The sequence below is a fragment of the Felis catus genome, chromosome C1 (genome assembly GCF_018350175.1).
Source record: "Felis catus isolate Fca126 chromosome C1, F.catus_Fca126_mat1.0, whole genome shotgun sequence".
In the NCBI taxonomy this organism is placed as follows: Eukaryota; Metazoa; Chordata; class Mammalia; order Carnivora; family Felidae; genus Felis; species Felis catus.
In genome coordinates, this window is record NC_058375.1 from 86943511 (window position 1) to 86956867 (window position 13357).

At 35.3% G+C, this 13357-nt stretch overlaps 1 protein-coding gene and 1 pseudogene across 2 annotated transcripts in view; both read right to left on the reverse strand.

Moving 5' to 3' along the window:
• Positions 1-285: 285 nt before the first annotated feature.
• OLFM3 (olfactomedin 3) overlaps positions 286-13357 on the reverse strand; it is a 189986-nt gene continuing 176914 nt past the window's right edge. For both annotated transcript variants that reach the window (XM_011284827.4, XM_003990375.6), the window contains exons 5-6: positions 4243-4349; positions 286-3171 (exon numbers count right to left, since the gene is read on the reverse strand). In XM_011284827.4, the coding sequence (XP_011283129.1) occupies positions 2494-3171; positions 4243-4349 (785 nt within the window). In that variant the 3' untranslated portion in view covers positions 286-2493. The remainder of the gene's footprint in view (positions 3172-4242; positions 4350-13357) is intronic.
• On the reverse strand, positions 4422-11190 carry LOC123379392 (annotated as a pseudogene).

Consider the following 13357-nt stretch of genomic DNA (forward strand, 5'->3'; position numbering starts at 1 on the left):
ACTATCATTTTATGAACTAATAGATGTGAGTTTAGATAATAAGTGTTGTGATTCAAATGCCACAAATCCAGATGTCACATAAACTCAGACCATGATTCTGTTGTTACTTGAATGACATGGCAGTTTGTTAATGATCTGATTAATTCAGAAAATACCAGTTGCACAGTTCATTTAGGATTAAGACTTCTGAGCTCGGATTTTTTTTACTGATTGGATTATGTAGGTGATTTAAAAATATTATTTCCCTCATAAAATTTGAGATTAAAAAAAAGTGATTAGAGTAAGTTCTTATTTCAGGCACAAAACTGATAATTTATTAAGAAAAATGCTTTTGAACTGTAAATGTTTAATGCAAATCACATTTTAAACTCTATGACAATAATAAAATCTGTGCTTGCCCTAGCAGCACATACACTGTAAATTGGATATGGTGATGAAACCTTACATAGAAAACAATAGAGTGCTTTACAAGCTGCACATCTCACAAAAAAGCTGTGATCATTCAGGTTTCAAATGTGTGTGACACTATATTACATCATTAAAAAAAAACAAAAACAAGTAATGAAGACCCAGATATCCATCAGAGGCCATCTCCTTAAAAATTCATTCATTTTTGAAATTGACTTTCTTCATACAAACTCTTGATATACAAAGTACTGGCTGATTATATTTGTGATGTGTATACAATGGCAAGTGAATCCCCTAAATTTTCTAACTCTCAAAAACAGAGGAGAACTCATATAAACATTTTGAAAGAGAAGACAACCTTGCAAAAGGACCCGAGTGGTCACTAAGTCATGCTAACTTTTTGTAGGCAAAAAGGAAAAGAAATCTTTGCTAAACTTTCAGTCTCGAGAGTGAGTTATTTAATCCTATGACTTTGACAGTGAGATATTTGAGAAGTATGTTTTACTTGTGACATTTGAAATGAATTACTCTTAAGTGTTAGCATTTTTTTTTACACAATGCTTTATCTGAATTATTATATCCTTACTTTAAAAGGAAGTTGTTAGTATGTACGTGTGAAACTAAACATTTACCACAATTTAAGTTATACATTATTTGTTATAGAATATACTTTTTAAGTTATGAAACCAACCCACACTAGTTTCTGCAAAACTGACTTAGGTAAGTATTCTTAATATATGGAAAGTACGTCCAAACTCAGTGAAATGTGTGATAAATACTGATTATGTTTTTGGAGTTATTAACATAAAATATTACTAAAGCTTTCTTTTTTGGTTACATTATTTTGCACACATAGCGAATCAGGGTAACAAAGGGTTGCTTTCTCATCTTGTTTTCTGAATTGTTTTTTGTACATTTAAACCGCACAGTCAACTTCCAAGTCTTGCTATTTTTTTTCACACTGATATTGCCAGTAACCCTCTACAGCTCATAATGTAAATCTAGATGACATCACAGGAAGTTTCTTTCTAAGAGTCTTTTTTATGTGCTTCATGTACTTTCAGATTCCTGACACAAGTTGCAAGTTGTGTGTAAAAACTTAAGATACAACACTATATATTAGGAAGAACAAAATTTGTTTAGTTGAATAATAAATGAGTAAAATCCAGTCAAATCCAAATTTTCTGACTCTGTTGCATTTTTTGCGAGCGACAATAAGGGTTGCTTTCAGTGAAGTGAACAGAGTAACTCATCCTTGCGGAATAAGTTTTAGCATTCAGTGTTAGTGGTCTGATAAACCTGGGGTAATATAAATATTCTACGTAAGGGATTTAGTTTGATTTTTTTTTCTTCTGGTTTATAGTTTTAAATAAAGGGTTAAGTTGAAGATGTTTCCTTCTTGACCACACTTGAAAATTGGCCCATAATAATTACTGAGATTAAACTTCAGTGTATTTTATAAAAAATATTACTTACTTTCACAGAAGTGAAGAGATACAATTGCACAATGGTGGTTGCAATGGTAGAAATACATATTGCCAATAAAATGTTAGCAAGAGATTTAAAAATGACTGTACAGCACCGCATCAGAGAATTCTAGAACAGCAAAATGAGTACTATAATTTTTCCATATAAATAAAATCCTTAAATCTTTTTTAGAAATGGGAGGAAAGTGCTTTTTTTCCCCTAATTCCCACCAAAATATTTCCTGATGTAGAGCAAAAGACAGTAAAAAATGACGATTAAAAAAAAAAAAACATTCATGCATTTAAGCCATCATTAGTCTCTGACTCTAATATAAGGCAGATCATTAATCTTTTGCAAAACTATGACTTTAGCCATTTAAACTCTTTTTAGTGCTTTTCATGACAAGGACATGATAGGCCCTGTAAATTTAGGAGTTAAGATGTGTTTCCAACAGGCTGATTTAGACAGGCTCAGCTGTATTTTTGAAAAACCAACTTGATAATAAAAAAATGCTTTGGAGAAATGATGAGAAGTTCTAATAAAGGAACAACAGAAGGGATTCTATAGAGTTTATCACAAATGACACTGTTTAGATAAATGAAAACAAATTACATTTGCTTATGTGTCATCCTCAGTCTTAATGATGTGGAAAAGTGTGACATTGAACAGGACCTGGTGACCGTTGTTCCAGGCATAAAGAGCTCTATCTCTTGCATTGTAGTCAAGCATGGATATGTGAAAGTATTGGTTATGAAAAGGAATGTCCGTGTACTCATATGTAGAGGTTTTGGTGGAATATGAGTAATACACCTTGGCTCCAGTTAAGTGGGAGTTGGTGACATATAGTGTCCCACAAATCATAAAAGATTCCCCTGCACTTCTTTTAGGATAGCCAGTGCTCCAGCTCTTCATCACCTCCAGGGTATCTTGGTTAAGTTGACTGATGACAATATTGCCTGCATTCTGGTTAGTTGCATACACAGCCCACAACCCAATTTCATCAGCCATTAGGTCGATATCAGAGAATCCACCCCATGTATAGGGGTAAACATTGTGAAAACCAGCATACTCCAGACTTCGTTGGGCAAGCACTCTCCCCATATCAAAGCTGTATTTGATGATGATGTTACTCTGATACTTGTTAAAATAGAGTGAGCCGTTGTAGACAACATGGTTAGTTCCCGCCCATTTGAAAGGGAGGTTGTATGTCCTTGATTCAGCCCCACTGACAAAGTCTGCAATTGATTTGTACTCACGAACAATTTTATTGTTAGTATAACTGTCCATGTACCAGACCTGAGGAAAAGGGGGGAAAAAATAAAAGGAGTGACTAAACTCTGTAATTTTCTGAGAATTCCAAAATAAAGACAGAGTCAACATATATTAATATCCCTGTTCTCAGGATCTGGAAACCACATCATCTTACTGGTGACCTCTTACAATGTGATAGTACTACAGGCAAAAATAGTGGCATTTTCCATGTGGAAAGTAAACAACTGACTTTACTACTTTGAAGTTGATTTTCTTTTTGCCCTTTTTATTTATTTGACCATTCAGTGCATATGACCGAGTGAACTAAACACGTGTCAATGCAAATCACATCACTTTGTTCAGTTTTACAATCAGTGCAATGTGGTAACTGCAAAAAATACCACCTGCAGCAAATTTATTCCATCTTTTGCTCTGAAAAATATATGGTCTAGTTTTACACATTTAATTTATTTCTCCTTTATTGATACCATAGAAACTTCTAATAATGCTTGTTCACTGGATCGCCTTATAAGTACAACTACTCTTTAGTGAAACTATTTTACTAATTTAGCTACTAATCTCATTTGGATGTAACCCTTGAGAATGTTAATGTAAACTGAATTCTGTAATAGACTGTAAGTAGAGCTGTGGTAGGTTTCCAGTATGTTGATTTGCCTAATACAGGCATTGTGAGCTTATGAAAATGCACCCTAAAAGTTTCAGTGCTATTGACTTTGAAATTACCTTTAGAATCCAGAGATGCTTCACCTTGTTTAGCAAATTGGTTAGCTCTTGAGTTTGTCATTTAGTGTTATTTTTTTTCTTACGCTAAGGAACAGGTTTTAGAAGGAGTATATAGAAAATTTTGTATACTTGTAATAAGCATTTTTTCCTAGCATAAAACAGACTATTAGAGCAATTAGACTTGTGAATTGTAAGATGGAACATTTTACCAAAATAAGGTTGCTGTAGATATGCTAATGTTATCAAACTAAGAATACTTGCAAACACTTTTCAAGTTGAAACTAATATTCCTGAAGAAAACAAATAGTTCAATCGATATAAAGTGCAAATAAAACATAATCCTAAGCAAAGACATTTGTGGAAGCAACATACTCGGTTATTTTTTTCAGATGCTAAAGGATCTGTCATCCAAGCACCAAATCGGGTTCCAGATGTCTTGACTGTAATTGGGCCTGTGATTTTCATCAATTTGCCACATGCTGAAATTAGAAAAACATAAACATGTTGGGTGAACATGAACAATGATTGCAACACACATACTTAAACCACAGTCAAACTCCCACCACACTCATACGATTTTCAAGAGTAAGAAAGGGATCCTGAAACAAAGCAAAACCATGAGATTAATATCACATATTCTGAATTAATGATCATTCATGTAGGGTACTGTGCATTTAACTATAATTTGAACCATGAGTACTTGGCTTTTTCAGGGCTCTAAATCTCAAGAATGGGTGTTTTAAAATGGGAAATGATTTGTACAATCTGGAAAGAAATAGTGAGGAAAGCCATTGTCTTTATACCACTTTAGCAGCTGCTTCATCTTAATAAAGAAGTCAGAAAAAATAAACAAATTTACCACGGGCCTGTTTACCTGATCACCTGCTCTCCTATCCCTCCTCCACCCCATGCCTTGAGATTTTGGACAATTGATATAGGCCAGAAAGAACTCTGTAAGCTGATTTAAAGTTTGTGTTGGTGAATGAGCAGCTCCTTTGGAAGATATATTTATAGAACATACAATAAAAATTCAGTCTACCTGAAAGAGGTAGAGTTTTGAAGGGTATGCCTTGTGCAGATGGCAGGGCCTGATACAGCAGCCATTGAAGGTGCAAACAAACACAAAATCACAAAAAACTCAAGCCCTCCAGATCCTGTAGGCACATGCAGTGAAAGATAGAGTATCAATCAATGTAATACACATGAAAAATTAATGACTTTCTTGAAAAATTATATTTTTATCACCCTAAGTGTAAGATTTTAGGAAAGCTTCAGACTTCATAAATGACAAAACATAAACCAAACAGAAACCCAGGCATTTTAAAAGACTTTAAATAGCAAAAATTAAAAGTGACCTTTACACATTGTGAAGGGCAATATGAATGCCTATCGATGTTGACCTTTAGTCTAAAAGAATATCCTATCCATTTACACCCCCTTTTCCCCCCTTTATGTTTTTTTTAACCTACTTTTTCTTTGTTGTTCTGTTTGTTCAGTGTTTCTTCCACCCTTCTCTGCCTATCCTTGGAATTTATATTTCTAGTTAGTTCCTATTCCCATGTATTTGGAAGATAACAGATTGCTGGGGCCCCTAGGTGGCTCAGTCAGTTAATGACTGACTCTTGATCTCCGCTCAGGTCCTGATCTCACAATTCATGAGATCCAGCCCCTTGTTGGGCTCTGTGCTGACAGTGTGGGACCTGTCTGGGATTCTCTTTCTCTGCCCCTCCCCAGCTCTCTCTCTTTCTTCCTCAAAAATAAACAAACTTCAAGGAAAAAAAAAAGATTCCTAAAGCAAATCAAGGACATAACTAACTCTCTAGCTTGGAGTTTATTTTGACTCTTTTTTCTCTATATATGCTTCTGGTAAGAATAATTAGTAACTGGCAGTATACTAAGCTGTTCAGGTAGGAAGATGATGAGTGATAACATTATATTTTGTATTATTTCAGTGATAACTGCAAATTTAATAATCTCTAACACTTCATGAAACCTGAATGGAATACATTTTTTTCTCCTTTTGTGAAAGAAATTAGATATGATGGCATTTTTATATACTTCATATAAATGAATTTAGTTTCCTTATACATGATAAACTAGGCACATAGTTAAACAGATTTTATGACATTATCTATATTGAATAGCAAATTGTTGGGTTAAACTTGTTTAGACTGTATCAACTCGATGTAAACATAGGAACAGTATACGGGTAAGTGGTATCAGTTTGAACTAGACAAAAACAAATACATTCTGAATGAATCTTGTTGAGTATGTTCTCTTAAAGCACAGTAAATGAAAATAATATGATCTTTAATGATGTCCTATGTAAATATTTCTAAGTTCATGGATGATAAGTGCATGAAAATCTTAAGTGAATTGGAATCGGAAGATATCCCATCTCCTGAAAAACACCACAGAACATATTTGCCCCCTTAGGCATGAATAATGAATTCTTATTAAACAAAACAGAAGTAGATAAATTAGGTAAAATATGAAAGTAACTCTGGCTTAAATATGATGGACTAATAAATGTTTTCATCTCCTTTCTTGTCTAAGATCTAATTAAAATGATAATAAAGGAGAAACACAGGGGTGGAAAAAAGCCCAAAGCAGAGAGAATGGTATAAGAGACAGTGGAGAAGAAACTTCAACCAATTTCTAAAAGGCAGAAGGTGATGGAGTGTGGTAATTAAAGATGTAGGATAAGATAAGATGCATTAGTGTCCAGGCAGAGGAGGCAAGTGCTAAGAAGGGAGCTGCTTTGCTTTGAAGAAGAGAAAGGACTCGGAAACGGTTCCTGTGAGGGTATTGTTGATACAGGGCCCTGAAAGCAGGCCACCACTGAAAGCATGCCTGAAGAGCAGTTGATCCTGTCTTCATCCCTAGATCCAGGACCCCAGGAGGCAGTTTTAAAAAATCTACAAATCTGTGTTAAAGACTTGAAAAGGATTAGGGCAACTAATGTAGGCATTGGAGCTCCAGAATGAAGGCTCTTGAATTCTGACATTGGTAGTCTCCTACCTTACTCACTAGGGAATAGAGTGACAAGCCCTACCTAAATACAGTTTCCAAGTAGATTTATTGTTCAGATCTTTAAAAATGAATGGATAAGCAAAGGTAAGCATGCGTTTTCAAAAAGCTTACAACAAGAATGACTAAAAGTGCAGCGAAAACAGACCCCGTAAGAAGAGAGATAATACAGAGAGAAGAGATCCTAGTATCTGTAGAGTTTTGTATACTGGAAACTGTTCACTGTAAAAGGAAAACACAAAAGAGCTACTGGCAATTAAAAATAGTACATTTTAAAAAATAGGTTGGAAGATAAACATCGGTCTCAAATCAAAAAGATAGACAATACAGAAAAAAAATGGATGCATGTAGAATCAACCCAGAAGCTCCTACATCTGAAGGCCAAGTTTTTAGAATGAAAGGAGAGAGAAAAAGTAAATTATCAAAGAAATTATACAGGATATTTCCCTAGTTACCAAACCTAAAAACAGGTATCCTCTGCCCTTCAAAAGTTTGTGTTACCCCTAGAAGTGAGAATGGCATCACCAAACTCCCTGGGAGTTCATACTACCATACGGTTCCCTGGGAACCACACTTGGCATATTACCATCAAGCTGCCATAGCTTTGAACTATGTCTAAGAGCATTCGTGCTTTATCTGGGTTTATTTTGAGCATCTGTTAGCAAGATGTGCCCTAAGGGATCAGAAAAACCTGAGAGATTATTTTTTTGGGTCTGGAAATGCTTAGAAATTTCCATATACATTAATAGTAATTGCTTCTTTACTTTCTACCATTTTGGCTTTGGAAAGTTTTCATAGGAATTCTGTAGTAATCTGAGATAGTGGGGGAAACCTTTGTTCAGATTAAAAGGTCATGCCATAGGGGCGCGCCTGGGTGGCTCAGTCAGTTAAGTATCTGACTTCGGCTTAGGTCATGATACCTATATTTGTGGGTTCAAGCCCCGCGTCGGGCTCTGTGCTGACACCTTGGAGCCTGGAGCCTGCTTCAGATTCTGGGTGTCTCTCTCTCTTTCTCTCTGTCCCTCCCCACCACATGCTCTGTCTGTCTCTTTCTTAAAAATAAACCTTAAAAATTTTTTTTTAAAAAAGGTCATGCCCTAATGAATGGAAAAAGATTTACTCTTAAAAAAAATTACTGAAATTTTAGATTAATAATAGAGAAGACATTGGAACTTTTTCAGAGAAAGAATGGGAATTGGTCACGTGCAAACAGATGGGAATTATATTGGCATTGGGTTTAGCGATACTGGATGCTGGAAGACAATAATCAGTATATTCAAGGACAAAAAAATCAGAGGAAAATAAAATAAGGATCTGGTCTCACATGAAAACTTGCCAAAAGTTTACCTACAATGTACTTTTTCTTAAGAAGTTACCTGAGGATATACTGTAACAAAATAAACAGTAAGCCAAGATAGGGCAAGGCATGAGATCAGGAAAACAGTAACTTCCTGCCCAAGAAGGACAGCTGTGCAGTAGACCTGGAGAGAGATTAGTCCAGAACAAACATCTGCAGGAAGGAGGTCTCAGAGATAAGAGGAATTGATACAGAAATATTAGGTGAGATCCTCTAAGAAAAGGTGGGTATAGTGAAGGCAATTACTGAAGTACATATGTAAAAAGAAAATTTATTTGAACTTAACTGTAGTAATTTTCACTTTTGAATGGCACGGATATGACCTTGGACTTTTAGAGAAAAGGAATATATCAGAGTCTACCACTGAACTCCAGAAGAACACCATGAGCATGGTCATAATAATGACATAAATAACAAATAATAAAACTCATGTTTGGCTTGTAGAATCAGCCCATGAACTCATTACAGAATACTTAATAAATATTTCATCTATTCTGTGATTATAGGAACGACAAAATGTTTCCAACCATGATAACCCAGAAGAATAAACTTCACACTATGAAAGAACTAAAAATTAGGAAAAGAGATGAAAGAAAGAATGGAGATGTAATTCACATCATACTTAAAAATAGGGTGTTAAGAGCTTTCCTGTAGTTGTTGAAAAAACAATAAAGTTTTAAATAGGAGGCTTGAAGTTACAAAGTTGCTAAGGGTTGAACTGTGAATAGTCCTAAAAGCATATAATGAGGAGACAAGGAAGTGGCTTTGGCTAAGTGACTTAAGTCTGCATTTTGCAGAGCAAAAGTCAGTAAATGTTGTCCAAAATTGATTAAAAAAAAAAAAAGGAAAAATAAACATAGCGTTAGAGGTCTGGATTTCACCACCTGAAGCCCTAAAGTTAAACTGAAATGTGGTTGCTCCTGGAGAAAGGAGGCTTGCTTTTTATTCTAAGCATATAATTTTCTAGCCATGTCCATACAGTAATTAAATTATAATTTTAAAAGTTAAAACAGTTGTAAAAACTTAATATTAGGCATTAAATTTAAAAAAGTAAAAATCACATCTATATATATTCTATTGAAAAATAATTTCCAGGTTTTTAAATGCCTTGCTTCCATGCAAGTTCAGGAAGTAGATGGAAATTGAAGATAGAAATAGTCTCCAGAAATGAAACCTGTTATTATTCTGATTTTTAATTAGGCTTTAATCCTGTAAGAACCAGATTGAAATTGTGTTTTTTAAACTTGCATCTCCTTCTCACAATGGACATGGCAACCTTTCCCTCTAATTAGTTCAATCCTAAAAAATTAGGATCCTTACCAGGAATTACATTCATCAGTTATTTCGTAGAGAGGTTAAAAGTTAATAGGTGATTACATTTGTTAGTACATGTGTAGGAGCTGTACTAAGAGGTATTATGCATGTAATTCAAGGAGAAATGGTGTGCATTTTATTTCAAACTAATGACTATGACCTAGGAAAAACATGACCCACTTTGCACAGGAGTCTAAAATTTCTTGGAAAATATCTTAGTTTTATTTTTTAACAGTTTTTATTGGAAGTTGTATATAAGATTACTTTTTTCCTGTACCTCTCAATTGTTTCTTCCTTATATTTGCCCTCTTCCTTTCTTACTTGGTAAGATTTAGCTTTATTATGTTCGAGAATCTTTATCCACTTGTAGTCTACCGATAAGCACCTTGCTAGTGTGAGTGCCCACACGGATAGTTGTGCCATTTGCCTCTCCCACTGTACTCATTCAGTGTAGGTTATATATTTCTTCCTGTGAATCTGCACTACTTTGCCAATTTGCTGACCTTATGTAGTGTCTTCATACAACCTGCACCTTATCATCTCTTTGTAAGGGCATAGGTTGAACATTGTACTTCTGTCTGAGCTTTTGGAAAGAGGGGAAGACATCGACTTCCTGCTGATGTGTGAAGGTGCACTGAAATGCCTTTTACAGTTCCTGCTGTAGTCAGAAGTCACAAAGGGATTCAATTTCATTTTGGCCACTGGCATTCAGTGATGGCCACAAAAGGGAAGAGTGAAAAGTATCTTTTAAAGATGAATGAACTTTTGAAAAAAAAATACCTGAAATCTCAGAAGTCAGTTAAAACTTATCTGGATATAGATCAGTATAATGTCTCCGTATGAAACATGAACATAATGGAATGTTCATTTCCATAACACCTTATATCCAGAGGAAATGGCCAAGTGAAAACACAGTAAGAAGTTATACTGATCTCAAATTGTATTAATACTGAAAGTGAATGGAGAATTTATAGTTACGGAGTTTGACTTAACATTTTAGATGGCCAGACTATATCATTAAAACTCAGAGTGAGATTTTCAACCTTTATCAGCAAAGTCACCTCCCCTAACATAGGTCTACTGCCTGATGACTGAAGCACAGTTTGGACAAAGCAGGACAGTCAATATATGCCTCAGATATGTGTGTATTGCATATGCTGATTCATTTTATGGGTGTGAATGAGCCTCTGGACTCAGTTTATGTAACATAGCTTTAATATGAATTGAGTTGGATAGATAAAACCTGTATAAGAACTATATTTGGAACTAGGAATCATGCCAAGAATCTCATATAATCAACCTTTCCCAAAACTGACAGCACTTGGGGTGTCTTGGCCTCTGTGGTGTCTGGATTTACCCAGCATTGTATCCATATGGCAGAGGGATACTGCTGAGCCTAGATCACTTAGACGAGGAATTAAGATAGAACTTACACCAGGACTTAAAAGCTTCTGACACATAAACTAAAAATGATTTGGCTTTCTTCTTGTAGCAATAGACATTTTATCTAAATACATTAGAGAATAAAATTAATATTTAATATTTATTTATTTATTTGAGAGAGAGATAGAGCAAGAGTGGGGGAGAGGGGCAGAGAGAGATCGAATAGAATCTCCATCCCACAACCCTGGGATCATGACCTGAGCCAAAATCAAGAGTAAAATGCTCAACAATTCAGCCATGCAGGCACCCCCAATATTTAATATTTAAATGTAAAATAATTATTCATTTAACAACCATTTCCTGAGAGCTTAAGTACCAATACTGTGCTAGGTGCTGGGGATATATGGGGAATAGGGAGACAAAATAGGGCCATATGTTGTAGCTTCTCAAAATACCATTGCTTATCCTTCCCATTTCTTATTTTATTCTTTTTCTTTTTTCAATCAACAGACAAGGAAATTTAAAGAAGTTATTTTAGACTAAAACTACATTGAGAGGAAAAGGATGTAGCATCAAGTGCACTGAATATCTGTTGATATTAAATAAGAATTGTAGAAAGCCAGCCCTGAGTACTAAAACTTATAATGGCACTGTTTCCATTAAGATAATCCTCCTTGAAATTTATCTCATTTTAAGCCACATTTACCTTTAGTTTCCTACAAAACATACTTGTTAACTGTCAAACATAGAAACAAGCAAGTTCAGTTAGTTTCCCATGTTTAATTTTCTATAAAAAAAATGTGAGGGTCTAAAAGGACACATTTAGCAATTGTATTGATTAGACCTATTTGGTCTTACATATGTGTCTTATTGGTAGTTGTCTGTGTGAAGGAAACTTCTCTCTATTATTTAGTAAATCAATACAATTTTGTAAACTTTGACATTTCAGTGAATGGTTTTTAAGTTAGAGATAAACCGTTTTTTTTTTAATGTTCTAATGTTTGTTTTTGAGAGAGAGATAGACAGAACATAAGCAGGGGAGGGGCAGAGAGAGAGGGAGACACAGAATTCAAAGCAGGCTTCAGACTCTGAGCTGTCAGCACAAAGCCCAGCTCAGGGTTTGAACCCATGTACTGTGAGATCATGACCTGAGCCGAAACCGGATGCTTAACTGGCTGAGCCACCCATGTGCTCTCAGATATAAACCATTTTAAAAATATGCATGTGAAACCATGTAAGCTCTGGTTCCAAATAAAGATATTTTATATATAAGTCTCTGGCCAGAGATATTCCTGTGAACATTTATGAACTTTGTGTTTTACATTCTTTGATTCTTCTATGTGACTCCTCTCTCCATCATTTTCCTCCATGTCGGTCACCTATTAGCTATCTCCCATCTGCCCAGTGACTCACAGTGTGCAGTGCCAGCCTCTATATTCCTGGTGCCACCTGCGTTTGACCTGGGTCCACTGTCACTTCCCATCGCACAGTGACATTCTTTGAGTAAATGAAATTTTATAGCATTAATCTACAAAGCACACTTCAAGCGAAACATTAAAATCCTAAAGTTATAAACATTTTATTTTTTTTTATTTTTTTTTTTATAAATTTTTTTTCAACGTTTATTTATTTTTGGGACAGAGAGAGACAGAGCATGAACGGGGGAGGGGCAGAGAGAGAGGGAGACACAGAATCGGAAACAGGCTCCAGGCTCTGAGCCATCAGCCCAGAGCCCGACGCGGGGCTCAAACTCCCGGACCGCGAGATCGTGACCTGGTTGAAGTCGGACGCTTAACCGACTGCGCCACCCAGGCGCCCCAAAACATTTTAAAATAATAGGTTAAATGAGTTATTTACTCATTCATTTCATTAGTCATTCATTTATCAAGCTGAGATTTAATGATCATGGAGCACTGTTCCTATGTACTAGAATTTCAATGGTAAGAAAGAAAGGACACCTTTTTTTTTCTGGCGAAGCTTCCATTTTGATGGGAAGAAAGAGGGGACAAAAGAAAGAAGCAAATAAGGAATATATCAGGTAGGAAAAATTTTAGTGCAGATATTTAAATAGAATAATTTGATAGTGACTCTGGGGCTGTTTTAGATAGGATGAGTAGGGAGGACCTTTCAGAAAGGGTGATACTTAATCTGAGATCTAATTGACAAGAAGCCCTGAAACCATAAGTTGAAGGAAAGGCCATTCAGACAGTGGATCAGCTAGGAGAAGGCAGCATCTTAAAGCTGGGGGTATGAATTAAGGAATCTGACTGTCTAGATTTGGATCCTGATTCTATCACTTACTCTCCAGGGATCTTTTACAGTTTTTAACATCCTAGTGTCAAATGGATAACAACAGTAATAATATCTATTTCACAAGGTTATTGGTAAGTTTAAATTATACAC